Below are 27,500 nucleotides of genomic sequence, written 5' to 3' on the forward strand. Positions count from 1 at the left end.
GATTGTCTTGCTGACGGCGATATCTTTTTTTTTTTGGTTCTTTAGGAAATGCGTAGAATTAAAAGAGACCTTGATTTGAAATTCGGAGATCAAGTTTATAAAGGTGAGCATTCTGAAGTGTTTGTTTGTTTGTTTAATATTCGTTTTATTTTGGCCATTTTAATTCATTTCAGTCATTTAAAACTGACCTATTCATGCTAGTGACAAGGGAGAAAGAGAGAGAGAGGGATTGAGTTAGATATATGTGTGTATGTGTGTGGAGAGAGAGAGAGAGAGAGAGAGAGAGAGAGAGAGAGAGAGAGAGAGGGAGAGAGAGAGAGAGAGAGAGAGAGAGGGAGAGAAAACAAGCAAATATAAGATTTGTATTGTTGTTTTTCTTGTTTGTTTGTTTTTTCTTTGTCTAGACAGTTATAGTTTAACCTGGTTTAAATCTATATCTGGAATATCATCATTGAAATTTGAATGTGCTTTGAAATACCCCATCATCATTTTCCATCACCTTCTCTCTTCTTCCTCATCTCTCTCTCTCTCTTCTCTCTCTCTCTCTCTCTCTCTCTCTCTCTCTCTCTCTCTCTCTCTCTCTCTCTCTCTATCTCTCCTCTCTCATCTCTCTCTCTATCTCTCTCTCTCTCTCTCTCTCTCTCTCTCTCCTCTCCTTCTCTCTCTCTCTCTATCTCTCTCTCTCTCTCCTATCTATCTATATATCTATCTGTCTATCTATCTCTCTGTAGGATTTTGGTTCAGCCCAGAGTGTGAGTTCACAAGGTCGTGCATAGCCAAGAGCCAGGAGATGGTAGAAGGAAGTGTAAAAATCAAACTGTACAAAGGCGGTGTTTACATCCTCGGGAGGAAATCCCCTATGTCTCTTTACAATGAAGAACTTGTCAGGTATGTTTTAACCCTCTCCGTACCAACCATAGGAAAATCGTCACATTCGTTACGATACAACCAACATTTTTCTTATTCAAATTTCTTTAGTACATCAAAACATTTAAAGAAAATGAACGGTGTGTTGTAGGATATGTTTTGCTGAAGAAATTATTTATCGCATGAATTTTACTGCTATTGTGTTTGAGTGATAAAAAAATCTATTTTGTGTTAGTTGGGTGTGCAGTTTTGGGGAAAATCTTGAAAATGGCTGGGAAGGATAGGGTTAATGTCAAGATCTTGCCAAGCAAGTTACAAATATAACACAGAAATTAGTACAGACATTCAGATTCATGAAGGGTGTGCAGCTAAAATATACTCCAGTTCTGTAGTGTTAGACAACAACAAAAACATCAGACGTCAGATGACAGTACGAATCACCCGTGTTGTCCAAAATGAGTAAATTGTGGGAAAATAATTTCGCCTGAGGAAAAAAACCCCCAAAAAACTGCGATGAAGCCGAGCTCGAACCTGGGACCTTCTGGGTCAGAGGCTTAACCACTGGACCACCTCACACCCTCAGTGTTTTAAGATAACTAGCCACATAATAATATATCTTTATTGTCCCCAAAAAAGTGGCAATTTGTCATTTGGTTACACATTTATAACAATACAATATTGACATAGACACACTCACACAAGATGCACACTAGTAACAGTAGTTATCGTTAAAAAAAAGAAAAATGTAAAAAATATATATATAAGATAATTTGCTTGCCTGAAATGGAGCAGAAGTTTTGGTTCTCTTCTGTATTTGGACACAATAAATGGAAAAAACCCATATTTAAAAATTTGGCCAGAAAATTCGTCCTTCAAATATCGATCGATTTGAATGACCCTCATCTTTGAAATTACTCTCAAACCCAGGACTTCACGCAGTCCCAGATTAGAGAGGGGTTTTTTTTGTCAAGACGAGGTCATTTAAATTGATCAGTATTGGAAGGACGAGTTTTCTGGCCAAATTTATAAATATGGGTTTTTCAGAGTACGGCAGAGCTGTGGACCTGTCACGATAAACAAAACAAATCATTCCAAAACCCATTCATTGTGTCCAAATAGTGGTAGCCAAAGCAGAAAAAATGAAATACAATTTAGAAAATTATCCCAAAAGACCAGCCTTCCTTCACAGGGGATCGAACCTCAGACAACCTGATTACCTCCTGCCTGGTTGCCTTTTTCTCGAATAAAGATCTGAAAATATGTATATATAAAACAGTGCCAGACAAAGCAAGAAAGAAAAATATAAGAAAAAAAAGATGAATAAATCTGCCTTGAGGGTTTTTATTTCTTATATTTTTCCTTCATGCTTTGTCTGGCACTGTTTTATATATACATATTTTCAGATCTTTATCTTAAATAAATAAAATAAATAAATTCCCTTTATTCATCCCTAAGGGGAAATTTTTCTTTAGGGTCTATTCCAAGGGAGGACTGGAATAACCCAGGCGTCGGCCGCAGTACAGCGCCACAAAGTGAGCTAGGGCTAGGTGACTTGCTCAAGGCCACACAACACGGCGGGTAGTCGAACTCGGTACCTTTCGGGTACGAAGCAAAGTCCATACCGCTGAGCCACGCTGTCCCATGTGCCTGCTCTCTGATCTGTCAGTTTTGTTTTTTTGTTATTTTTTCTGTAAGAAGCCATGAAAACATATTGTATCCCAAAAATAAGCTGTATCATCCATGGTCCAGTGGAAGTACAGACAACCGATGTGTTCCCGGATTAATGACCATCTGTATCTGTATGGTTGGCGCTGAAGAAACCAATGGTCTGGTTGTATTTCAGCAGCGTCCTCATTGGGCGCGGGCCGATGTCAGTCGGGCCTTGAAATCGTTTAGGTGTGGTGCCATGATCACCAGTTCATCCAGTCCATTCCACTCCGAGATAGTTCTAATGAAGAAAGAATTTCTGTAGTTCTGTGTTCTTGTCTGTGGGATTTTGAAGCAGTTCGAATTGTTTGTGGCGTATCTCTCAATAGGGTTTTCGGTTATGTGGTTGGCAAAAGTGAGTGCTCGGATTTTTCTTTTGTTTGGTCGTGGCGTGACCATGACGGATTTCTATTTCAGAAAACTGAGTGGAGCAGGCACTTAAGTTGATAATAACAAAAGTTAAAGTGAGTAGGAAGTGCCAGAAGACAACAGAGAATAAAAACTTTGCAGCGACGATGGGAGGCTCGAACCCATGACTTACTGGTACGACAACTCCGCCTGGCCGAGGAGATTGTGACTCTACGGTATGAGCTATCCATGACCCCCCCCCCCCCCCCCCCCAAAAAAAGTCGCTTCAAACTTTAGTCTAACGGGAGCCTCTCTCCCCGACTTCTTGAGGTCACAGGGTCAACACACAAAAATGCCACGACCATGATCACTGGCAACATAGGCCACAGACAGCATTGTTTCCTTGGGCAAGACACTTTGTACATATTTCTAATGACTTATGGTTCATTTTTTTTTCTTTCTTACAAACCAGTATGGATGCTCAAGGCGACTACGAGCCTTCAGATGCTGGTGGTTTTATCAAGATCAATGCCCTGAGGTAAGACTTTTGGTTATTTTGTTATTAAATTTAAGGCTAATATTTACTAACCTGTAAAAACAAGTAGTTCTTCAAAGCCATTAGCCCCTTGGAGATGGAGTTTAATCCCGGTCTCTATAACTTGAAAAGGACAATAGCAATTACTTGCTACCCTTTGGATCGGTTGCTAATCTAACCAAATCTACTTTCTGCCAGATCTAACAGACCCAGCTACCCTATACTGCTGGGTGGACATGGAGATATAAAAAATATCTTGACTTCATCTGGGACTAAAATCAGTCCCTTTGCTTGAAAAGCGAGTGCTCGACAAACCAACTCAGCTGTCACTGTTTTTACATCACCATTTCGCACTCTATGAAAGCATCATCCATCATGGCTTGTGCTCTTGAGCACGTTGCCGGTCAGCTGTCTCCACGAATCACGATCTTCTGCGGTGCGCATGAAATAAGTCATTCTTTGTCTTCCTCTAGCTCTCTTTCCTTCGATCATCCCAGATGTTACCAACTTTTCTATTCCGTCTCTTCTCCACACATTTCCCAGAAACTGTAACTGCCTCTTTCTGATGTTATTGATCAGTATTCTTCCCTTTCTCACCTTCTCCAACACTTCCTCGTTCGTACACCTGTCTGTCCATGATACCCTCAACAGTCTTCTATACACCCACATCTCAAATGCCTCTAACTTCCAGTACATTCTTTGTCAAGCGTCCACGTTTCACAACCGTATAAAAGGGTACTTATAACATGTTTCTACTACTTTCATTCTGGTCTTCAACTTTAGGTTGTTGTTTGACACAACTGGTCACATTTTATGAAAGCATATTGAGCCTTAAATCATCGGTGTTGAATGTCCTTAAATCCAGCCATAGGTTTGATAATCCAATTCATTATGGGCTCATTGTTGTTGTAATGGAAATCTTTTTTTAAAAATTACCCAAACTGTTGTCTATTACAACAACAATGTTAAACTAGGCCCATAATTGCGTTAAGCTGTCAGACCTGCAAATGTGTATACATTGGTTATTGGCAAAGGCCACGGTACCTTAATCTACCCTAATCAACTGTAACACTAACAGATCTGATTCAACTCAGTAATAAAACCACCATTACTAATATTTTTTTTATTTTTTTATAAAGAACTTTATATAGCGCAGTATCCACTAAAATGTGCTCAAAGCGCTTTACAAGAGGTCCCTGGTCAACAGCAACTTTTAACACGTAGGACGGAACATACGCCTGTTAGGCGATATTGCAATTTTTCGGATAAAGACAGCGCTGTTAACGGCCAGGTACTCATTTTACACCTGAGTACGGTGAGAGAATGTGAGTAAAGAGCCTTTTCCAAGGACTCAACTCTGCGCAGAGCGCGAGGCTCGAACCCAGGACCTTCCGATACGAAAGCGAGTGTCATACCACTAGACCACATAGCTGATATACTCTTGGAATCTACATCTGTTCCTTATTTGAATCAATTCCTCTTTACTTTTTCTTGGGTGCTTTAATGGTAATTCTAGAATTTGTTTACTATCCCATTTTCTTCCTTTTTACGAGCGCTGATATGACCTAAATGAAAATGTGATGCAAGGACTGTAAAACCCTTAAAAACAAAAAACTGAAAACAGAAAAGTAATAGTTTTGATGTACCTAATGCTTTTTTTGGTGTCAGTCAGGATTTAAAATGATGTATTAACTTGTTTCCAGTTTTTGTTGTTGGCCGAAATGTTCCATGCTTGGTATGTTGTCATTTTTAAATATTTTTTTTAATATTCATTTTTTTTCATGCCCATTTTTGGGCATACATTTACTTTTACATTACTTTGTCTCCCATAGTGGGCAGGGGGTACATAATGTGTCTTCTATCCCCTTATATCTGTTTTCCAACATGCTTTCTGTCTTTGTCTTGGAATGAGATTACTTGGTTTTGTCCTGGTCCTGGCCAGATGCCCTGGCTGAGAGGGAAACAGTCAAATGTATAGTTAGTTTTGGGAGATGATATTTTTTTCATTGTAAATCATCTCTCTGTTATGCACTGTATTATGCTTTATTTATATTATATATGATTTGTAAAACATTTGAGCGTGTTCCTCTTAGCGGGGAACTGTGCTTGTGTCTGGATGAGACTTTTAGTGATCTCAAACTAAGTACTTTGATAGAGTGCTTTTGGAATCTACACTTGTTTCTTATGTGAACCAATTCCCCTTTGTCTTCCCTTTTCTTGGATGCTTATTGTAATTCTAGAACTTTTTACTATCCCATTTTCTTCCTTTTTACTGGCGCTGATATGACCTTTGTGTGTTGCAAGCGCCGTAAAACCCTTAAAAACAAACATAAAAACATTACTTTGTAGCAGCCTGGAGTCACTAACAGAAAGTGAAAATCTCCATGGGAGATAAAACCCATAAGCATTACATACAATACACACACACACACACACACACACACACACACACACACACATACACACTGAAATAATGACAGATATTGCTGGTAGTATCAGCCTGACGACTCCTAAGATTTCAAAACTATGATATTTCAACCATTAGGATTTTATTTCATTATATATATATATATTTTTTTTTTTATTATTCAACAGATTAAAAGAATATGCCCGTCTTCGTCAGAAAGCGATGCAGTGATTCCAAACAAGGCTATTTATAGTGTGGGGGTTTTCCCATGGGTAGGAACAATGGCGGACGCGCTTATGAAATATTTCTCCGGCGAGCATAAAAGCGTATCCAGAAGAAAAAAAAAACATTATAAATCTTATCACGTTTTGACTTTTACACATTCTGATGACAAGACATATGAAAAGTTCTAGCCAGCATGAAGAATAAAAAGTACAGATTTCTTTGTTTAGAACCACGATAGCCGCCGTTGCTGGGCGACGTGACATCAGACTATTGAATCAGATTACAAGTCTTAGACTCCTCCTCAAACTGCTTTACTTTCCAGATACGGATAGCCAGGGAATTCAATTCTACCCATAGATACATTGTCCAATTTAGAAGATGTCCAAGCGGTCAATCCTTGCGGTCATTGTAGTGACCATCGCCGCTGTCTATCTACCTATGTCATGTGAAAGCAAGTGCTGTTTCCCGCCAGTATCCAACGCCGAAGTTTATGTTGATGGGAAATTAGAAAGTTGATAGTGTCTTCACCACTACGTCACCACTGCACTAACCCTACCATCGTCATTATCACCACCATCATCATCATCATCATCATCATCATCATCATCATCATCATCATCATCACCAGTAAAAAGGAAGAAAATGGTGTTGTAAAAAGTTATAGAATTACAATTAAATCAATTAAAGCATCCAAGAAAAGGTAAGACAAAGGAGAATTGGTTCAAATAAGAAACAGATGTAGAATCCAAGAGCACACTATAAAATAACTTAGTTTGAGATCACCTAAAAGTCTCATCCAGACACAAGCACACGGTCGCCACCAAGAGGAATACACTCACATGTTTTAAAATCATATTATATAATATGTAAACAAAACATAATACAATACACTGCATATCAGAGAGATGATTTACAAGACAAAAAACTCTAACAATACATTTGACTGTTACCCTCCCAGCTCGGGTTACCGGCCAAGGGCCAGGACAAAACCAAGTAATCTCATACCAAGACAAAGAGGGAAAGCATGTTGGAAAACAAATATAGGGGGAGAGTAGACACAGTACGTGTCTCCCTGCCCACTATGGGAGTTCTGGAACCCCACCCAGTTAGAGGATGTTTACAGCCTATCACGTCGCAACTTCAAAATAGCTCTTGTTTCATTAATTCACTCAACCCTAACACCGCCTATATCCGTAGTCTACGGTAGTTTATCCGGGCTACTTTTACCCCATACCTACTTATTTCATTTTTCTGAGACAAATTATAGGCGTACTATCAAACCTAATAATTTTTGTTTTTGCATGTTAATGAAAGTTGACTAAACTATCTATGTACATGCTTATTTTTTAATATCTTTTTTCCAATTTTGAAAAGTAGAAAAAATCTCTAGGATTGAATGAGTTAATAGGTGATGAAGGTCATGAATTATTAAAATAAACAACTCGGTCTTTTGATATACAATAAATAAACCACTTTAATCTTGAATAAAAACATGTTGAATCCTCAAGCCTATTATTATTATTTGTTTTCTTCCTTCTGACTCACGGACCATTCTAACTCTTTAATATCAACATCACACTCTCGTCACACACCAGACACTCACCCAGGCGACTTCGACACACACACATAACTAATAAGAAGAAGGTGACCATAACAGTGAATAGTTTTCACAATAATATTGTGATAATCGTATGATTCAGAAAGAAGGGTCGGACCGTAGCCATTGTTAACTTATAGATAGTTCGAAGATGACGTCACTCAAGCCTTTGTTTTTGTATTTTGCCATCCGCGTTTGTGAGTGGTACTCACTAACCTGTATTATCCCGACTATAAAAGTTCATGGTTACACATAGTTTTGTGTGCCGGTCCGTTATACTTCCGGATGGCAATGTTATGAGCTTCTTAGTCAAGCGCATACTATCTATAGCCCGAAACTGACCCAAAAATGACGTCAAAACACACATCTTTGGCACAAAAGAAAACAAATCGTTAGTTGTTTTCAACAGTAGAACCAATGGGATCACGTGTAGCATTGAGCTCTACTAACGACAACTCACTAGTCGCTGCGCAGACCTAAAAAAAGATGTCAAACTGCCAGTCCAAGAGAGTTCTTGTGTCAGGCTATATGTTAACGGTCGGACTCAATACACAAATATGACACCACATGACCCGTCGTAACATGACTAAACGTTTTTCTGTCCTGGAATGGAACATTGGGTACTCCAACCACAACACAGAACACGTTACCACATGACCCATCGTAACCTGACCACACTTTTTCTGTCTTGGAATGGAACATTGGGTACTCCAACTACAACACAGCACACGTTTGAGACGTCACCTGGAAATTTTAGCAAACCGTCAATACGCTACAGCTTCTTCTTCTTCTTCTTCTTCTTCTTCTTCTTCTTCTTCTTCTTCTTCTTCTTCTTCTTCTTCTTCTTCTACTTCTACTTCTACTTCTACTTCTACTTCTACTTCTACTTCTACTTCTACTACTTCTACTACTTCTACTACTTCTACTACTTCTACTACTTCTACTACTTCTACTACTACTACTACTACTACTACAACAAGGGTTATGTGGTCTTGTGGTATGACACTCGCTTTCGTATCGTAAGGTCCTGGTTTCGAGCCTCGCGCTCGGCGCATAGTTGAGTCATTGGAAAAGGCTCTTTACTCACATTCTCTCACCGTACTCAGGTGTAAAATGAGTACCTGGCCGTTAACAGCGTTGTCTTTGTCCGAAAAATTGTAATATCGCCTAACAGGCGGCATGTCCCGTCCTACATGTTAAATGTTGCTGTTGACCAGGGACCCATTGTAAAGCGATTTGAGCACATTTAGTGAATATTGCACTATATAAAGCTCAATTACTACCTACTACGACTACTTCTACTACTACTACTACTACTACTACTACTACTACTACTACTACTACTACTACTACTACTACTGCTGCTGCTGCTGCTGCTACTACTACTACTACTACTACTACTACTACTACTACTACTACTACTACTACTACTACTACTACTACTACTACTACTACTACTACCACCACCACTACTACTACTACTACTACAATGTCATTATCATCAAATTTATCACCATTATTATTGTTATTATTATTATTATCAACATCATCATCATCACCATCATCAATAAAGTCATTATTACCATTCTCAGTCCTACAACCACTACCGCTACAGTGGCTCCTAATTCTTCTTCTTCTTCTTCTTCTTCTTCTTCTTCTTCTTCTTCTTCTTCTTCTTCTTCTTCTTCTTCTTCTTCTTCTTTTTCTTCTTCTTCTTCTACCGTAGTAGCAGCAGCAGCAGCAGTAGTAGTAGTAGTAATAGTAGTAGTAGTAGTAGTAGTAGTAGTAGTAGTATTAGGAGGAGGAGGAGGAGGAAGAAAAAGAAGAAGAAGAAGAAGAGTAACGATAATAATCCTCACATCTCCTAAGGGTGAAATCTTCCTCCCATTGACCAGTCACAAGATTAAAGTGTTCAGACATTTTGATTGGTTGACCCGTCTCCACACTGGTACCGCCGACCACATAGACTTTAGAACCTGGATTGAAGTAGGAGTAAAGTTAAACAACTGAAGGGTAGAGCACACGCTTCACACGCAAAGGGACCGAGATCGATTCCGGGTGCAGTCGAGATTATTTTTTTTTTGATCCCCCTGTCCACCCATCAGTGATTGGGTAGCTGGGTCTGTTTGATCTGGCGGATAAAGTACTTTGCAATAGATTAGCATCCTATCCAAATGATAGCAAGAAATTGCTATTGTCCGTTTCAAGCTATAGACATCGGGATGAACTCCGGCTCCATTGGCTCTGAATGACGACTTTGTTTTTAAAATATTGAGCTTTATATAGCGCAATATCCACTAAATGTGCTCAAAGCGCTTTACAAGGGGTCCCTGGTCAACAGCAACATTTAACATGTAGGACGAAACATGACGCCTGTTAGGCGATATTACAATTTTTCGGACAAAAACAACGCTGTTAACGGCCAGGTACACCTGAATACGTGAGAGAATGTGAGTAAAGAGCCTTTTCCAAGGACTCAACTATGCGTCGAGCGCTAGGCTCGAACCAAGGACCTTCCGATCCGAAAGCGAGTGCCATACCATTAGACCACATAGCCCTGATGGCTCTGAATGACGACTTTGTTTTTTAAAGAAATGAAACATTTTATTTATAAAAGGGCAGAGCAATCGTGATGTCACACCTCCTATTCTTCCGGTTCCAAACTCCTTGAAAGTTTGTATGTAACCAGTCCTTGATAAAGTACATAATATTGAATCATAAGGTAGCATAACTATTTTAGTAGCAGGATGCATAGGCAGTTTCTTTGGATTACTGGACGTAAACGAGTGATGATGAATAGTTTTGATTGACGACCAGCATATATTTAGGTTGGAAAATAAGATGCCATCACTCTGTCACCATAAGATAAATAGGAAATAAAAGCATGATATAAAAAACTGGTTCAACTCTCATTGGAAGTGTGAAACCACTCTTCCGGAGGACTGGAAATATAAATTGTGCAATTGATTTTTTGGTTTCAGAGTGATGGCATCTTTTTTTCTTTCGAGCATAAATATATGCTTGTCGTCACTAAAGATCATCCATTCTCGCTCAATTGTAAACAATAATAATAAAATTCCCTTTATTCATCCCCAAGGGGGAATAACCAAGGCATCAGCCGCAGTGCAGCGCCGCAAAGTGAGCTAGGGCGAGGTGGCTTGCTCAAGGCCACACACACAGCGGCGGGTGATTGAAGTCGGTACCTTTCGAGTAGGAAGTAAAGACAATACCACTGAGCCACGCTGCCCCATAAGTAAAGTCCCGTAATCCTAAGAATCTGTCTGTACATCCTGCTACTAAAATATATTCACGCCACCTTATGATTCAATATGTATCCTATTCATTATTAGTCCTCCGGAGGACTGGTATCGCACACACTTCCAAGGGGTTTGGAACCGGAGGAGTATAAAGTTTGACGTCGCGAATTCTCTGCCCTTTTAGGTGAAAATTTAAAGACATGAATGATACAATCTATTTATAATTGGAAATGATACTAAGCTGCAAGAAGCTGTGGACTGTTAAAAAGTAATAAACGAAATGAATGGAACAGCTTAAAAAGAGAACAAATTACCAAACACGGAACTTTTGGGCCCAAAACCCTTCTTCAGCCAACAACAAATGCAATAAAAAAATATAAATTACGGCTATATGGTCTAATGGTATGATGCTCGCTTTCAGATTGGAAGGTCCTGGATTCGAACCTAGCTCGGCGCATGGTTCAGTGCTTGGAAAAGGCGCTTTACTCACATTCTCTCACAGTACTCAGGTGTAAAATGAGTACCTGACCGTTAACAGAGTTGTCCGAAAAAAATTGTAATATCGCCTAACTTGCGTCATGTCCCGTTCTACATGTTAAGTATTGCTGTTGGCTAGGGACCCCTTGTTAAGCGCTTTGAGCACGTTTAGTGGATATTACGCTGTATAAAAGCTCAATTTAAATGACTGAAAAACCAGAACATCGTCAGAGTAGGCCTATATTCGGCACATCCTTTCTGTAAAAGAAAAATCTTGTAATGTCAACAGCCACTCTTTGATCAAAATAGTTCTAAAGTGAATATGTGACACTTAATTTTCAACAATTGTGATGATTTATTAATCTATTGAGAACTAATCACGCAATCGGAGGTTTGAAAAACAATAACAAAGAGCTGAGTGACGTAAACTCCATCCATGCTTTTGATTGAATTTTGATGGTTTGCGCTTAAATACTGACTCACTTGTCTCTGGTCGCAGATTAACTAATTATAATAAAGAAATACTTATCGGAAGACTCTGTGGTGTAATGGTAGCACGTCTGACGGGTAATCATAAGGTCTGAGGTTCGGTCCCCAGTCGAGGTCGACTGATTTTTTGGGATTGTTTTCTTCTTGTATTTTTCCTTCTTGCTATGTCTGGCACCCCTCATACACACTCGTTCAGTTCTTTAGCTCGCAAATTAACTGTACGAACACAGAAAACTGTGTCAGTTTTAACGTTTACAGTCTGCAGTGGGACTGTAGAGAGAACTAATCACCAACTGACGTTCTTAAAATCAATAACGAAGGGAATAAATATAATCAACAATCACTCGTAACACACGTCTGTTACAGAGAGTTTAATGAAAACTAATCACCCAACGAATGAGGTCATTCAAGGCCATCTTCATAGTTATCAGGCCTTGATGCTTAAAAAATAGTTCCAATATCACCAAAGTTAACAGGCCGACTTGTGTATTCAATATTTTGTTGAAATTTGGACAACAAAATATACAAACAAATATTTAGTGCCTGTTTATTGAAATAATTATCATTGATATGTCAATTATCGTTGTTGTTAATACACAAGAAAAGGAAAATCAAAGAACTATTTTACACCTACGCCCCCTATTTGTGATCAATAAAAAACGAAGCGAAATTCTCTATACAGATAGTATGCGCTTGGCTAAGAAGCTCATAACATTGCCATCCGGAAGTATAACGGACCAACACACAAAATTGCGTGTATCCATGAACTTTTATAGTCAGGTTAATACAGTTCAGTGAGTATTACTCATAAACGCGGATTGCAAAAAAAACAATAACAAAGACCTGAGTGACGTCATCTTCGAACTATCTATAGTTGGCCTTGGGTCAGTTCATTCTATCTGTTAATACCCACCGATGGCGACAGCTCCGGCACTATGTCGGGCATGGATCAAGGGCGGTAACTTGAAATTCCAAGGGGAGATAAGATCTAATTGTGCCGACTGTTGCTTTCTTTCCCCTGCAAGGATGCTGGTGGTGAATGAGAACATTCGCCTCTCTGTCACGAATCGTGGTCGTTCGTTCGGCTGTTGATGTTGATGTTGCTGTTGTTGTTTTTCATTTTTGGTTTTAGAATTGCTGTTGGGTTTAAGTTGAAGTTGATGAGGTTGATGCTGATGGTGGTGGTGGCTATTTTTTCTGTTGCTTGTTGTTCTGTTGACGCTGCTGTTGCTGTTGTTATGTAATATACCGTTAGTTTTGTTGCTGTTGTTGTTGGTAGTAGTGGTGGTGGTAACTGATGTACCAGTTGGCATTGATGATGGAATATGTGAAGCCTTTTGAGCGTCTTTACTTTTGTTGCTGCTTTTATCGTGTGGGGAAATTGTTGTGACACCTAATTTTAGAAAGATGAATAAATAAATGGATCAGTAAATGATTGGTGATTGTGGGTAAAACATAATAATGTGAATAATGAACCAGCATATGGCACGAAACATTAAAAGCGAAGAAGGAGGAGGAGAAGAAAAAGAAGAAGAAGGAGGAGGAGGAGGAGGAGGAAGAAGAAGAAGAGGAGGAGGACGAGGAGGAAGAGAAGAAGAAGAAGAAGAAGAGGAGGGGGAGGAGAAGAAGAAGAAAAAGGAGGAGGAGGAGGAGAAGAAGAAGGAGAAGAAGAGGAGGAGGAGGAGAAGAAGAAGAAGAAGGAGGAGGAGGAGAAGAAGAAGAATAAGAAGAAATATATACAATGAACTACTTTGCATAGATGTGTGTGTATTAAATATTATTATCTTTGAACTTGTCTCCAAACAGCAAACAATAAAAATCAATATAAACACACACACAAACACACACACACACACACACACTAGTAGTGACACTATGATACAAAATACCTCCCTGAAGATTCCATCAACGGATGAAACAACATTGTAGGAGGAAAAACACTTGGGTGTATGTTTGTGAGTGAGAGAAAGAGAGAGAGAGAGAGAGAGAGAGAGAGAGAGAGAGAGAGAGAGAGAGAGAGAGAGAGAGTATAATTCATGTAGTTGTCACTTAATCTTGTTTTACACCAGCCCTTGACGTCTGCTTACCACCAATAAAATAGAACGTATTTTGATGAGCCGCCACTGCACACTTGTCTAAACAGTACGGGAGCCGGTGTGGGTAATGTTCGTCCAATTCCTGCCATCGGTGATCTTCGTATAACCTGGAGTGTAAAAAAAATTGAGCTTTATATAGCGCAATATCCACTAAATGTGCTCAAAGCGCTTTACAAGGGGTCCCTGGTCAACAGCAACATTTAACATGTAGGACGGGACATGACGCCTGATAGGCGATATTACATTTTTTTCGGACAAAGACAACGCTGTTAACGACCAGGTACTCATTTTACACCTGAGTACGATGAGAGAATGTGAGTAAAGAGCCTTTTTCAAGGACTCAACTATGCGCCGAGCGCGAGGCTCGAACCCAGGACCTTCCGATCCGAAAGCGAGTGTCATACCACAAGACCACATAGCCGCAGAATTCGCAGTGTCCGAGAATCGGGCGAGGGAAGGGGGAAGGAATGTGGGGGGGGGGGGGGGGGGGGGGGGAAGAGGGAATGGGGTTTATGAGTTGATGAAAATATATATACTAATTTTAATTCACGAATAAATGTGACTTGGTATGTCATTTTGGTATTATGTCGTACTCAAACAGATCGGAGAAAAATGAGTTTAAATTGAAAATGGCCAGAATAAGATTTTGTTTTGTGTATTTATTGTTGTTTTGTTTTTTGTTTTGTCGGGGTTTTTTCTTCGTTTTTTTCTATTTTAGTTTTTAGTTTTGTTTCTTCTGTTTCTTTCTTTTTTTGAATCGTCTTTTATTCTGGGTTTTTTTCTTTTTTTTTTTTTTTTTTTTTTTTTTTGGGGGGGAGGGGGTTATTTTTGAAAGTTGAATGTACAAAACTTACTCTTCTCAATGACACTTTTTAAAAGTTAAGATTAAAATTTAAGAGCCTAGTGCTCATCCATCGTGGCTTGTACTCTTGAGCACGTTGCCGGTCAGCTGTCTCCACGAATCACGATCCTCTGCGGTGCGCATGAAATCTGTGTTACTTTTTAAGTCACATTTGGCCATTCTTAGGTTATTTAGATAAGTCATTCTTTGTCTTCCTCTAGCTCCCTTTCCTTCGATCATCCCAGATGTTACAAACTTTTCTATTCCGTATCTTCTCCGTGTTCCTTCTAGTGTTAAAATTACTTAAATCACAGGAAATTAGTTTCGAAATAAAGGTTAAAATCTGGATCAGGCTATAGAGAGTAAGTAAAAAATAAAATTGTCGTATTGAGATTAAGCGGGGACTTAAATTGTGTTGATATATGAACAAAATTAGTGAGTGAATTGAGGTGATTATGCTTTAAGTTTATCACTGATTAGCTTAAAGTCATGAAAATGTGACTTAAGTACTTTTATTACTGGGGTCTTCTATTTAGTTTCAATTATCAGAGTCACCTTGAGATAACACTGTTTTGATACGATTGGTCTCAAATTTATGATGACAATTCGAATGAGCCAAAATAGGAAATTACGGCAATAATTATATTTTGAAAGAGCCAAAATTCAGAAAAATATTATGCTCATAAAAAATTTTTTTCGGTAAAAAATATTGTCAACAGAACACGTAACAACAACAACGACAAACAACAGCAACAACAAGAATAAAACAATAACAAAAGCATTAACAAAAACAACAAAATTAACATTAACAACAAATCAATAATAACAACACTGACAAAAACAACCCTAACAATAACAACACAATTAATAACAACATTAACAATAACAACATAAATTAACAATGTGAAAATGTATAGTCTGATTCAGGAAATAACATGAGAACTTATCACGCAACTCGTGATCTAAAAACAAGTTTACTACACTTATTCTATTTATAGCAAACAACACGTTATGTTTAACCGAATGGGTTGAGGGTGTGTCATGAATCCCGTGTTTTGATTGGTCAAAAATCTACAAGTTCATTGCATTTTCGCCTTTTGATTGGAAGCTCATCTATCATTAAATACGAAAGAAACCCAGCGAATTCCAAGAATATAGAGGGGTCAGAATTCTCCTTTCGCATGCGGATATGTGGTTTTATGATATGACACTCGCTTCGGTTCGGAAGGTCATGGGTTCGAGCCTCGCTCGGCGCATAGTTGAGTTCTTGGAAAAGGCCCTTTACTCATATTCTCTCACCGTACATAGGTGTAAAATGAGTACCTGGTCGTTAACATCATTGTCTCTTCAGAAAAAAAAATTGTATTATCGCCTAGCAGGCGTCATGTCTGAATCTAAATATTTCGTGTTATTGTTGGTCAGGGACCTTATGTAAAGCATGTTTAGTGGATATTGCTCTATATAAAAGCTCAATTTTTTTTTGTTTGATTGATTGTTTGTTTGTTTTCTTGTGAGGAGAGTGCTCATATAGGGAATGAGATTAGCGGAAGAGTAGCGTCCCTTGATTCGACGTCACCCATAGTCTGTGACGTCACCGGCGGAAAAGTTATTAGAGAGAGAACGTCATGTTGGTTGTGCGCATGCGTCTCGAGGACGAGAGACGCATGCGCACAACCAACATGACGTTCTCTCTCTAATAACGTTTCCGCCGGTGACGTCACAGACTATGGGTGATGTCCAATCAAGGGACGCTACTCTTCCGCTAATTTTATTCCATATTGTTCATCTTGTGAGCCTCCCAAAATCTTCGACTAACTCACCATAAATTATTTTGAGCACTGCCGTTGTAAAATCCTCCGGCACACAGTAGATCCGAACCGTAACCCACACACGCAGGACTTGCCCTGGGCGCCAACAACATCCCACATTTGAACCACTCGTTGACTTCCGGGTCGTACACTTCGCAGCTTGCCGTAATCTTCCCATCCGACCTTTCACCTCCTGGGGTTGGAAAATAAGAATTTTTATGAGCTGAATTACTCCAAACAGCTACACAGGGAATAGTTACTGTGCGGCTATGTGGTCTAGTGGTATGATACTCGTTTTCGGATCGGAAGGTCCTGGGTCCGAGCCTCGCTTGGCGCATAGATGAGTCCTGGAAAAGGCTCTTTACTCACATTCTCTCACCGTACTCAGGTGTTAAATGAGTACATGGCTGTCAACACAGAGTTGTCTCTGTTGGAAAACAATTGTAACATCGGCTAACAGGCGTCATATTTTGTTCAACATGTTACGTGTTACTGTTGATCAGGGACTACTTGTAAAGCGCTTTGAGCACGTTTAGTGGACATTGCTCTATATAAATGCTCAAGTTTTGAAAGCTCATTTTTTTTAAATAGGGAAGAAAAAGTGTTTGTTGATGTTCAGGATCTGTGAGACTGACTCATCGAGTAATAGACACCTTGATAACCACGCCTCTCGGACAATCGTCATAATGTAAACAGTGATTGGTAAACAAAGCAAACTACACAGGCTTTAAAATCGATGGTATCGTGTGTCTAAGCGTGGCCTTCGTACTGATACTGACCAAAAAATGACGTCAAAATGCCAGTCTTTTGCCACAAAGGAAAACAAATCGTGAGTTGTATTCAATAGTTCAACCAATGAAATAACTTGTTTCCATGAGCTCTACTAACGACAACTCACTAAGCGGTGCAAGAACCAAATAATGACGTCAAACTGCCAGTCATTTTGGATTTCAGTATCAGGCTATAACATAACGATGGCTACGGTCTAAGTCATATACCCACTGTTCTACAGCTTGGTCAATGGAACCAACACAGAAAACTATGTGTAAACTTAAACGTTAATACTTTGATCGAGAAATTCGTGTGATAACTAGTCACCCATTTATGGTATGAAAACAATAACAGTGATCAGAGGAAGGTCAGTTTCATTCACGCAACCATGTTTGTCCGAGCACGTCTGAAGGTGTGTCACAAATTCCATGTTTTGATAGGTCAAAAATCTACTGGTTAATTGGTAATTACTTAGGAGGCTGTATGCAGACCTGTCTATAACTACGATAATTTCGTAATATTACGAATTTTTGGTTCTAACAGAAGATACAGATAAAGATCTTTAACCCTCTCCTTACCACCCATAGGAAAATCGTCACATTCGTTACGATGAAACCAACATTTTTCTCATTCTGATGTCTCTTGTACATCGCAAAATCTAAAGAAATGCTTTGATTACAGCTATAAATACTAAACACTGTGTTGTAGAGCTCATTCTGCTGAACAACATTACGTGTAGAATGTACTTGTTACTTTTTTGTTTGAGTAAGAAAAGTCTATTTTTGTGTAGGGTAGGTGTGAATTTTCGGGGAAAATTCTAAAAATAGCTGGTAAGGAGAGGGTTAATTCGAGTTAAAGATCTTGAAAATAAAGTTCTGGTGCCAGAGCTGGTAATTTAAAGATAGTTATAATGTCTACTATGTTGTTACCCCTGAAAACTACGAACTTTTTCCCATGTCAAGCAGTAAATAACACTGTGAAATTGAATGCAAGCTTCAATTTAATTACGAAAACAGATAGAATAGACGTTTCGGGTTTCCCCTTTATCAATAAACAAGATGAATGAAACACTATAGATGAAGGAGATGATGTGGTAGTGGCGTTGTTAAGACGAATAAACAAAACAATGTTTTGTTTATGTTTTTTTTATGCATCTTAACAAAGCCACTACCACATCATCTGTAGTGTTTCATATATATATATATATATATATATATATATATATATATATATATATATATATATATATCTTCTTCTTCTAGGTTCCATGCCTGGTCCAGGCTTCGGATACTGCATGAATTATCTCTCTCCATTCCTCCCTGTCTCTTGCTTTTTCAAACAGCTCTTGGATTGTTAGGTTGGTGAAGCCCTTCAGTTGGTCTATGAGTGTTTTTCTTTGTCTCCCCCGGGCGCGTTTACCAGGTATTTTTCCACAACTTGCCAGGTATTCATTCTTATCTTTCCTTACTATGTGTCCGAAAAAGGATAGTTGTCGATCCACTATTAAGGGCATTAGTTTCCTTTGTTGGTATGTTTGTTTTAGCACTTCTTCGTTCGTTTTGTGTGCAGTATACGATATTCTCTGCATCCTTCTCAAGCACCACATTTCAAAAGCTTCAATGTTCTTTTGTGTTTCTGCATTTGTAGTCCAGCTTTCGCATCCGTATAACAAGATTGGCCACACGTAGCACTTCAAGACTCGGAATCTAATCCCGAACGACATCTGTTTGTTTTTCAAAATGTTTCCCAGGTCCATGAAGTCCTGTTTGGCTTGAGTTATTCTTGCTCGTATGTCTCGGTTACATCTTCCATCTTCTTTGTCACTATTGAACCTAGGTATTTAAAACTTTCTACGTTGGTAAGTTGCTCGCCGTGAATCGTTATATTGCAGGTGTTGTTGTTTTCGGGGGTTTTCTGTATTACCATGCATTCCGTTTTGGTGATATTCACTTCCATTCCCTTGGCTTCACTATCTACTACCACTTTGTCAACAATCTTTTGAAGTTGGATTTCTGATGTTGCAATGAGTACCGTATCGTCTGCGTATCTTATATTATTTATGTTGTGACCTCCTACTTTTATTCCCTCCATATTATTTATGCCCCTCATGATTGTTTCTTGGTATAGATTAAACAGATCTGGTGAGGCAACACACCCTTGACGGACTCCTTTCTTAATAGGAATGGAATTTCCTGTAGAGTTTCCGATTTTGATAGATGCCTGCTGGGTGTAGTATAATGTTTGCATGAGTCTGAGGTCTTTCTCATCAGCGCCAATGGAGTGCAGTTGTTTTAGTATTTCTTCGTGGCGTACTCTATCAAAAGCTTTTTTGTAGTCGACAAAACAGAGGTACAGTGGGGTCTGAACCTTTATAGCTCTTTCACTTAAAACACGGAGGAGGTATATTGCGTTCCTTGTCCCTCTTTCAGGTTGGAATCCATATTGTTCTTCTGCGATTTCGGGGTTAATCTTATTCCTTAGCCTGTTGATAATTATATTATATATATATATACAAAATTTGACTGCAGTTTATGATCCAAAAGTAGAAAAATACATTAAAAACTTACCACAAACCCATATTTTTCCATTCACTACGCATGCGCCAAACCTTGACCTTGCTTGAATCATGTCCTTGCACGCAACCCATTGGCCTTCACGCGGGTCGTATCTAAAAAATAAAACTATTTGTAATCAAAACGTGGAGTGTGAGGTCAGTTTTCAACAGAACATCAAATTTAAGAATGCAAGATTCTTTTTTGAGCTTTTTTTTTATATAGCGCAATATCCACTAAATGTGCTCAATGCGCTTTACAAAGGGTCCTTGGCCAACAACAACAGCTAACATTTAGGACGAGCATGACGCCTGTTAGGCGATTTTACAATTTTTTCGGACAGAGACAAAGCTATTAACGGCTATGTACTCATTTTACACCTGTGTACAGTGGGAGAATGTGAGTAAAGAGCCTTCTCCAAGGACTCAACTATGTGCCGAGCGAGGCTCGAACCCAGGACCTTCCGATCCGAAAGCGAGTGTCATACCACTAGGCCACATAGCCGCATTCTTCAACGGGGAACAAAAGTGGGATGTCAAAAAAAAATGGTTCCAAACTCATTGGAAGTGTAAAACCACTCTACCGGAGGACTGATGTATGCAATGTGTCATTAAATCTGGTTTCAGAGTGATGGCATGTAATTTTCTAGTCTAAATACATTCTTGTCGTCAATAAAGATCATCCATCTTCGCTAAATTCTCTTTATCTTAATAGACCCTAAAACAACAAAGGTAACACGTAGTTATGTGTGTTGGTTACGATTATTTTGGTTGGACAGAGCTTGTGATAATTTTATTTGCGTGCATTGAGATGTTCTCTTTCGCCTTGTTGTTGATGTTGTTGTCATTGTTGTTGTTTTTATTGTTGCTGCTGCGGCTGAGCTTTTCAATTTCTAAGTTTTGTTCATGAATTTGTTGTTTTTCTTTTTTTCTTTTATTTTTTTTTTTTTGTTTGTTTGTTTTTTTTTTTTTTGTTTTTTTTTGTTTTGTTTTTTTTTGTTTTTTGTTTTGTTTGTTTTTTGTTTGTTGTTTTTTTTTTTGGAGGGGAGGCGGAGGTGTCATTTTTGTAGTTTAAAAGTATTCATTTTAAAATGAGAGCATGAAATAAAACTTAAACAAAATGTAAATATTTTACAAATTTCTCTGATTAAATTACTTAAAACATCTGGAATACCTCACCTCCGAGGGAATACTAACGAAAGAGTGAAAATGGAAAGGCTTCTTATGGGAACAAAACAGACAATGGACGTTTCGGGTACAAACCCTTCGTCAGCACAACAATACACAAATAAGCGTGGAAAACAAATAAAGTATAATGAAAAAAAAAGTCATTGTCTGTTTTGTTCCCGCAGGAAGCCTTTCCATTTTCACTCTTTCATTAGTATTTTACGATCACCGGCTTCAGGCAGCCCTTACCGTTTTCTACTTCTCCGAGGGAATACCAATTTTGAGGGATTGTGGTTGTTTACTTACCGTATCATTCTCTTCAAGGTGGTCGCCAAGTTCTTGTCCAATCCCCCTATGACGTAAATCCACGAATCAAGGACCACAACTCCAAAATGCAGGACGCCTTCTATCGGCTTCCATTTCTCACTGTGAACCCGGTAGGACAAGATCGCCTTGGCGTCCTCAGTCAGGAGAAGATAACTGGCCTCACCACTTCCGTTCCGGTTGATGACGTACATCCGGTGTTCTATAGAAGGACATGACGTGTCCCTTCTGCCGTTTTCAGCGGGACCGTCTTCGTAGGAGGATGTGGAGTCTTCGCTTCTCGGCGACGACGCCCCGACAGAAGTGGAGGCCGAAAAAGGAATCATTCCTGTGTTAGGCGTGCTTAGAATGAAGCTTGTTGCCATGGTGATGAAACTGTTTATTGACAAGTATGTCGTATTTTATTCCCTAACCGATAAAAGACAATATAGTGACTCGTTGATATGAATACCTCTTACAAGCTTTCTAGGAATGTCTATACTCGATGGCAATGTAAAATTGGGTCCACTTTTTATCTTTAAGTAAGAATGAAGAATAAAATATTATTGGGATTCCCCACTCCTCTTAATATATTTGAAATAAGATGAGATCATATGCTGCTTTCTAATCAACACATGATATCTTTATATTTCTGTCAAAGTTGTTGTCTCAACTCTTCCTAATATCAACTCCCAGAAAATCTTTGCGATCAAAATGACACATCATCTCTCATTGTGCCAGTGTCAATCTTGAAAAACTCTTCACTGGCGACTGAGTATTTCGAAACACTTGCGTGTTCTGTGTAATTAACAGTTCCTTGTGTGCTTCTCGTGTCTTTGATGTATGGTAAATCCGACGACCTGAAAATGTTAATGGATTTTTAGAAGTAGTTTACATATCGTAATTTACATATCGTATATTTACATATTGTATAAACACAAAATTATTATAATTATTACATGGTATTATTAATTAATCAAATAAATATGCCTTTTGATCCACTACATCATAAGATATCACCGCCTAGGCATTCCACGAAGGAATATACATGACTCATCAAACAAGATATCTGATGCCAACAGGAATCACCCATGTTGTCCAAGTGAGCAAATTGGGGGTTAATAATTTTGCTCAAGGAAAAAAAAACGAAAGTGGCTGGAGCGGGGCTCGAACCCGGGTCATCCGGGTCACAGTGCAATGTCTTAACCACTCGGCCACTTCGCCCTACTACTACTACTACTACTACTACTACTACTACTACTACTACTACTACTACTACTACTACTACTACTACTACTACTACTACTACTACTACTACTACTACTTCTATGACCATCACCGCTACAACCACTTCTACTACTACTACTACTACTACTACTACTACTACTACTACTACTACTACTACTACTACTACTACTACTACTACTACTACTACTAATAATAATAATAATAATAATAATAATACTACTACTACTACTACTACTACTACTACTACTACTTCTATGACCATCACTGCTACAACCACTTCTACTACTACTACTACTACTACTACTAATACTACTACTACTACTACTACTACTACTACTACTACTACTACTACTACTACTACTACTACTTCTACTACTACTACTACTACTACTACTACTACTACTACTACTACTAATAATAATAATAATAATAATAATAATACTAGTAGTAGTAGTAGTAGTAGTAGTAGTAGTAGTAGTAGTAGTAGTAGTAGTAGTAGTAGTTGTTGTTGTTGTTGTTGTTGTTGTTGCAGTAGTAGTAGCAGAAGTATTAGTAGTTGTTGTAGTAGTAAGTCTTAAGTCGTAAAATATTATTATAAGCATAACTTACAAATTTGGAAATTTATAAAAATGCCTTTATTTAGGAGATTTAGTTTTATCTATATAAATATAAGTCTTTTTTAAGAGAAAAAAAAACAGAAAAAGAAAGAAATTACAAACAAAATGACGGCCATCTCACCAGAACTAGACTTACAACGAAATTCACACATTCAAAGAAAAGCCCACTCAAAAACACTAAAACACCAGTCTACAAACTCTAATATCTTCAAATATTAATTTGCACACCACACTATCAAAGACTGGAATGCTCTTCCCGAATCATGTGTGAACACAACAGATTTAGAAACATTCAAACGAAGATTATCAAAATTCTTCAGACTAAACACCAACAATGGCTGTCACATTCAACAACTGTCTCCTCCCTCGAATACAAATACTCAGAATACGCTTCAACAGTTGTAACGTCACTTCCTTCCTAATGACGCGTGGTAACTTAGTAACACTGGCTCTAAACTATCGGAACAATGGCGACGCCCGTATGAAATATTTCTCCGGCGAGCATAAAGGGTATCCAGAGGGGGAAAAAACATAAATTTGATAATGTTTTGACTTTTACACATTCTGATCACAAGGCATATTAAAAAATCCAGCCAGCATGAAGAATAAAAAGTAATGATTTTCTTTGTTTAGAACCAAGATGACCGCCGTTGCCGGGCGGCATGACATCAGACTACTGAATCCAAAATCTGAACCTGAGTGTTAGAAGGAGCAGATGAATAAAATATGTGAGGAATTTATTTATATTATATCCTCTACAAAACACACAAAACGTACACACACAGACACACACACACAACACACAAACACGTTTATCAACTTATCAACTCACCAACATTCCTTTCTAATCTCTTCTTTCTCACTTTGAATTTAAACAAAATTAAGCCTTCAATCCCTAGCCAATCTCCATATAATACCCCGTGTGAATAGAACAATGAAAGCAGCCAACACTATCGTACTCTGAAAAAAAAAAACATAATATTTAAAATTTTGGCCAGAAACCTCTTCCTACAAATATCAATCGATTTCAATGACCCTCATCTTGACAAAAACTCTCAAACCTGAGACTTCACGAAGTCCCGGGTTTGAGAGTTTTTCACAAGATGAGAGACATTAAAATCGATTGATATTTGAAGGATGAGATTTCTGGACAATTTTTTAAATATGTGTTTTTTCCAGAGTTCGACAGAATACTATTCTATGTCCAGATCCTAACTAAATTCATTTTTCTATATTTGGCAAGAAAACGTCCACAGCAAAATATTTTATATATCTATCAAATTGACCCCAACTTTTCAAACTAACAAAAAGTATTAAACCTTGGCGGAGTTGAAAGAAATCGAGTCTTTATGAATGTTGATATGTTGTATAAGAGAGAGAGAGAGAGAGAGAGAGAGAGAGAGAGAGAGAGAGAGAGAGAGAGAGAGAGAGAGGGGGGGGGGCGGGGGTCATTTTAATTAATCAATATAAGTAAAAAAAAGTTTTCTAGCGAAAATGAAATAAGGCGTTTTGTTCATGTACCACCAAATACTTTAACACCACTAAATGACCCACGCAGCCGTACTCTTGAAAAACACATATTTAGAAATTTGGCCAGAAAACTCGTCCTTCAAATATCCATCGATTTAAATGACCCTCGTCTTAGCAAAAACTTTCAAACCTGGGACTTCGCGAAGTCCCAGGTTTGAAAGTTTTTGCTAAGACGAGGGTCATTTAAATCGATGGATATTTGAAGGACGAGTTTTCTGGCCAAATTTCTAAATATGTGTTTTTTCCAGAGCACAGCAGCATGAGTGATAACGCCTTTACCTTACAGCGTATTGAATGAATTGTGTTGATTGAAAGTATTGAAGTCCATTGAAAGATATTGAATGACATCAATAAATGAAAGGGAAATGGTTGCTGTACACAAAATCAAAGGGAGACAAAAACTCCTACTTAGACACACGGTGAATAAACTTACTTTTCTAACCAATCGTCATAAATTCAAATTCCACTAGAATTGTGGTAGTTGATAAAATATAAAACATTTCAGGATTGAATCATCACAATAAACCGTAGAATTAATAGAGAAAAAGGAAACCCCCTCCCCCCCCCCCCCCCCCCCCCCCCCCCCACACCCCAACAAAAAACAAAACAACAACAAAAACAACAAGAAATAACCCTAACCCCCCCCCCCCCCCACTCCCCCACCCCCCTATCCAAAAAAAACAATCCAATAAAACCCAAAACGGCAGTTTAAAAAAGAAAAATGAAACAGAAAAGAAAAGTGAATTGGAATCAGCAGCGCGTAGAATGAGCGTCCTTCAATCATTCCCAATTGCTTGGTTTACACCCAGGGCCACACAGCTTACACCCCATTTCATACACACTTGTTCAGGTCTTTATCCCCCATTCAAGACAATTTACGTTGTCTGAAAGGTAAGAAGTCCTTGTGTGTTAACCATTTAATAGGATTGAATAGTCTGATGTCACTTACGCCCAGCAACCAGCAACTTGGTTCGAATCAAAGAAAATCGGCAGTTTTTTTTCTTCATGCTGGCGAGAACATTTTCACATTTCATGTGATCGGAATGTACAGATAGTTCGAAGATGACGTCCCTCAGGTCTTTGTTATTGTTTTTTGCCATCCGCGTGTATGAGTAATGCTCACTGAACTGTATTAACCTGACTATAAACGTTCATGGATACACACAGTTTTGTGTGTTGGTCCGTTATACTTCCGGATGGCAATTTTATGAGCTTCTTAGTCAAGCGCATACTATCTATAAAAGTCAAAACATGATCAGATTTATAATGTTTTTGCTTGATACACTTATATTATGCTCGTCGGAGAAATATTTCATAAGAGCGGTGTTGGAGATAATGGCGTAAGCCGTTATGTTTTTGTTTTTTAATCAGATGAATACAATTTAGTGAGAACTATGTGTTATGTTTTTGTTTTTATATCAGATGAATACAATTTAGTGAGAACTACTCAAAGAATGGCTGGCTGAAAACAACAACAAAGAGGCGAATGAAGTCTATTTTGTTCCTTCTTCATTTAAGTCGTTTTTGTATAGCTCAAACCAACAGGGCCATTTGAATGGCTTGCTAAGTGTCAATCAGAGATAACACAATCACAACATCATATATTACGCGAGATAAATTTATCGTTGTATCCGGGTCTATTTGATCTCAAGTGTTTATGAACCGAGCAATGGGAGCGAATCTATATTCATGTTTTCGTCCAACCTAGTCATTGATCACATGATTTGTTGCTGTACAACGATGGGATATTTCTCTGGGAATGTAAACACGCTGCTTTGTTTATGAAATTGTAAACTTGCCCATGAGTCATGCTGAGCAAAATGACCAATTGTAACATTGGCTATTTCTTAAACTGTGAACACTTTTCACTATGTGGGTCATTTTGAGCACATTTTGCAATGTGACCAATGACCTCGAGCACATGGAAATGTAATATAGATCGTGCCCATTCTGCCGTACCTGAAAATTAAAAAAAAAAAAAGAAAAGAAAGATAAAGAAAACAGTATTTTAAATTTTGGCCAGAAAACTCGTCCTTCAAATGTCGGTCGATTAAAATAGCCTTCATCTTGTCAAAAACTCTCAAACCTAGGACTTCGCGAAGTCTCAGGTTTGATAGATTTTAACAACATGATTGAAATTAAAATTGATCGATATTTGAGGGACGAGTTTTCTGGCCAAAATTGTTTTAACGTTTTGTTTGTTTTTTTCAGAGTACGGTAGCAGCTTCTTATGGTTCACACTATTATGTTATGACGATCGACCCAATCAGCAAAGTCCGGTCCGCATTCGTGCACCGTCGCGAACCCGCCTGGTAGCATCGTCACAACACACCTTTCGACTAGATGCTCTGCCGTTTCGGGTTCTTGCCCACAGCGTGGACATATTGGACAGGAAAATTATATCCCTGTCACTTATGACACAACACAGGCTATTCCGACACGATAATAGATAGTATGTGCTTGGCCAAAAAACCCACAACATTGCTATCCAGAAGTATAACGGACCAACACACAAAGCTATGTGTAACCTTGCACGTTTATAGATAGTTCGAAGATGACGTCGCTCGGGTCTTTGTTATTGGGTTGTTTTTTTTTGCCATCCACGTTTATGAGTAATTCTCATATTAACCAGACTATAAATGTTGAAGGTTACACAGAG

At 38.4% G+C, this 27,500-nt stretch overlaps 2 protein-coding genes across 3 annotated transcripts in view; one reads left to right on the forward strand and one right to left on the reverse strand.

Annotated features, from left to right (window-relative positions):
- Window positions 1-7,596, forward strand: part of LOC144979528 (argininosuccinate synthase-like) — a 69,513-nt gene extending 61,917 nt beyond the window's left edge. Inside the window, 4 exon segments of the mRNA XM_078926234.1 lie at window positions 46-103; window positions 732-888; window positions 3,395-3,460; window positions 6,053-7,596. Of these exon segments, the coding sequence (XP_078782360.1) occupies window positions 46-103; window positions 732-888; window positions 3,395-3,460; window positions 6,053-6,095 (324 nt within the window). The 3' untranslated portion in view covers window positions 6,096-7,596.
- On the reverse strand, window positions 7,538-24,443 carry LOC144979527 (uncharacterized). Of its 2 annotated transcripts, none has more exons than XM_078926233.1 (8): window positions 24,144-24,443; window positions 21,450-22,306; window positions 19,993-20,093; window positions 16,667-16,847; window positions 13,997-14,112; window positions 12,823-13,302; window positions 9,546-9,662; window positions 7,538-8,430 (listed from the first exon to the last, which is right to left on the reverse strand). In XM_078926233.1, exons 2-8 carry the CDS (start codon window positions 21,830-21,832, stop codon window positions 8,333-8,335), a joined length of 1,476 nt encoding a protein of 491 aa, XP_078782359.1. In that variant the 5' UTR covers window positions 21,833-22,306; window positions 24,144-24,443; the 3' UTR covers window positions 7,538-8,332. The 2 variants fall into 2 exon arrangements, with proteins under 2 accessions (XP_078782359.1, XP_078782358.1); XM_078926232.1 differs by lacking the exon at window positions 24,144-24,443 and adding an exon at window positions 23,433-23,609.
- Between the last annotated feature and the right edge of the window lie 3,057 nt (window positions 24,444-27,500).

Source organism: Berghia stephanieae, chromosome 9, assembly GCF_034508935.2.
Source record: "Berghia stephanieae isolate SIO BIC M18660-M18661 chromosome 9, UCSD_Bste_1.3, whole genome shotgun sequence".
Taxonomy (NCBI): domain Eukaryota; kingdom Metazoa; phylum Mollusca; class Gastropoda; order Nudibranchia; family Aeolidiidae; genus Berghia; species Berghia stephanieae.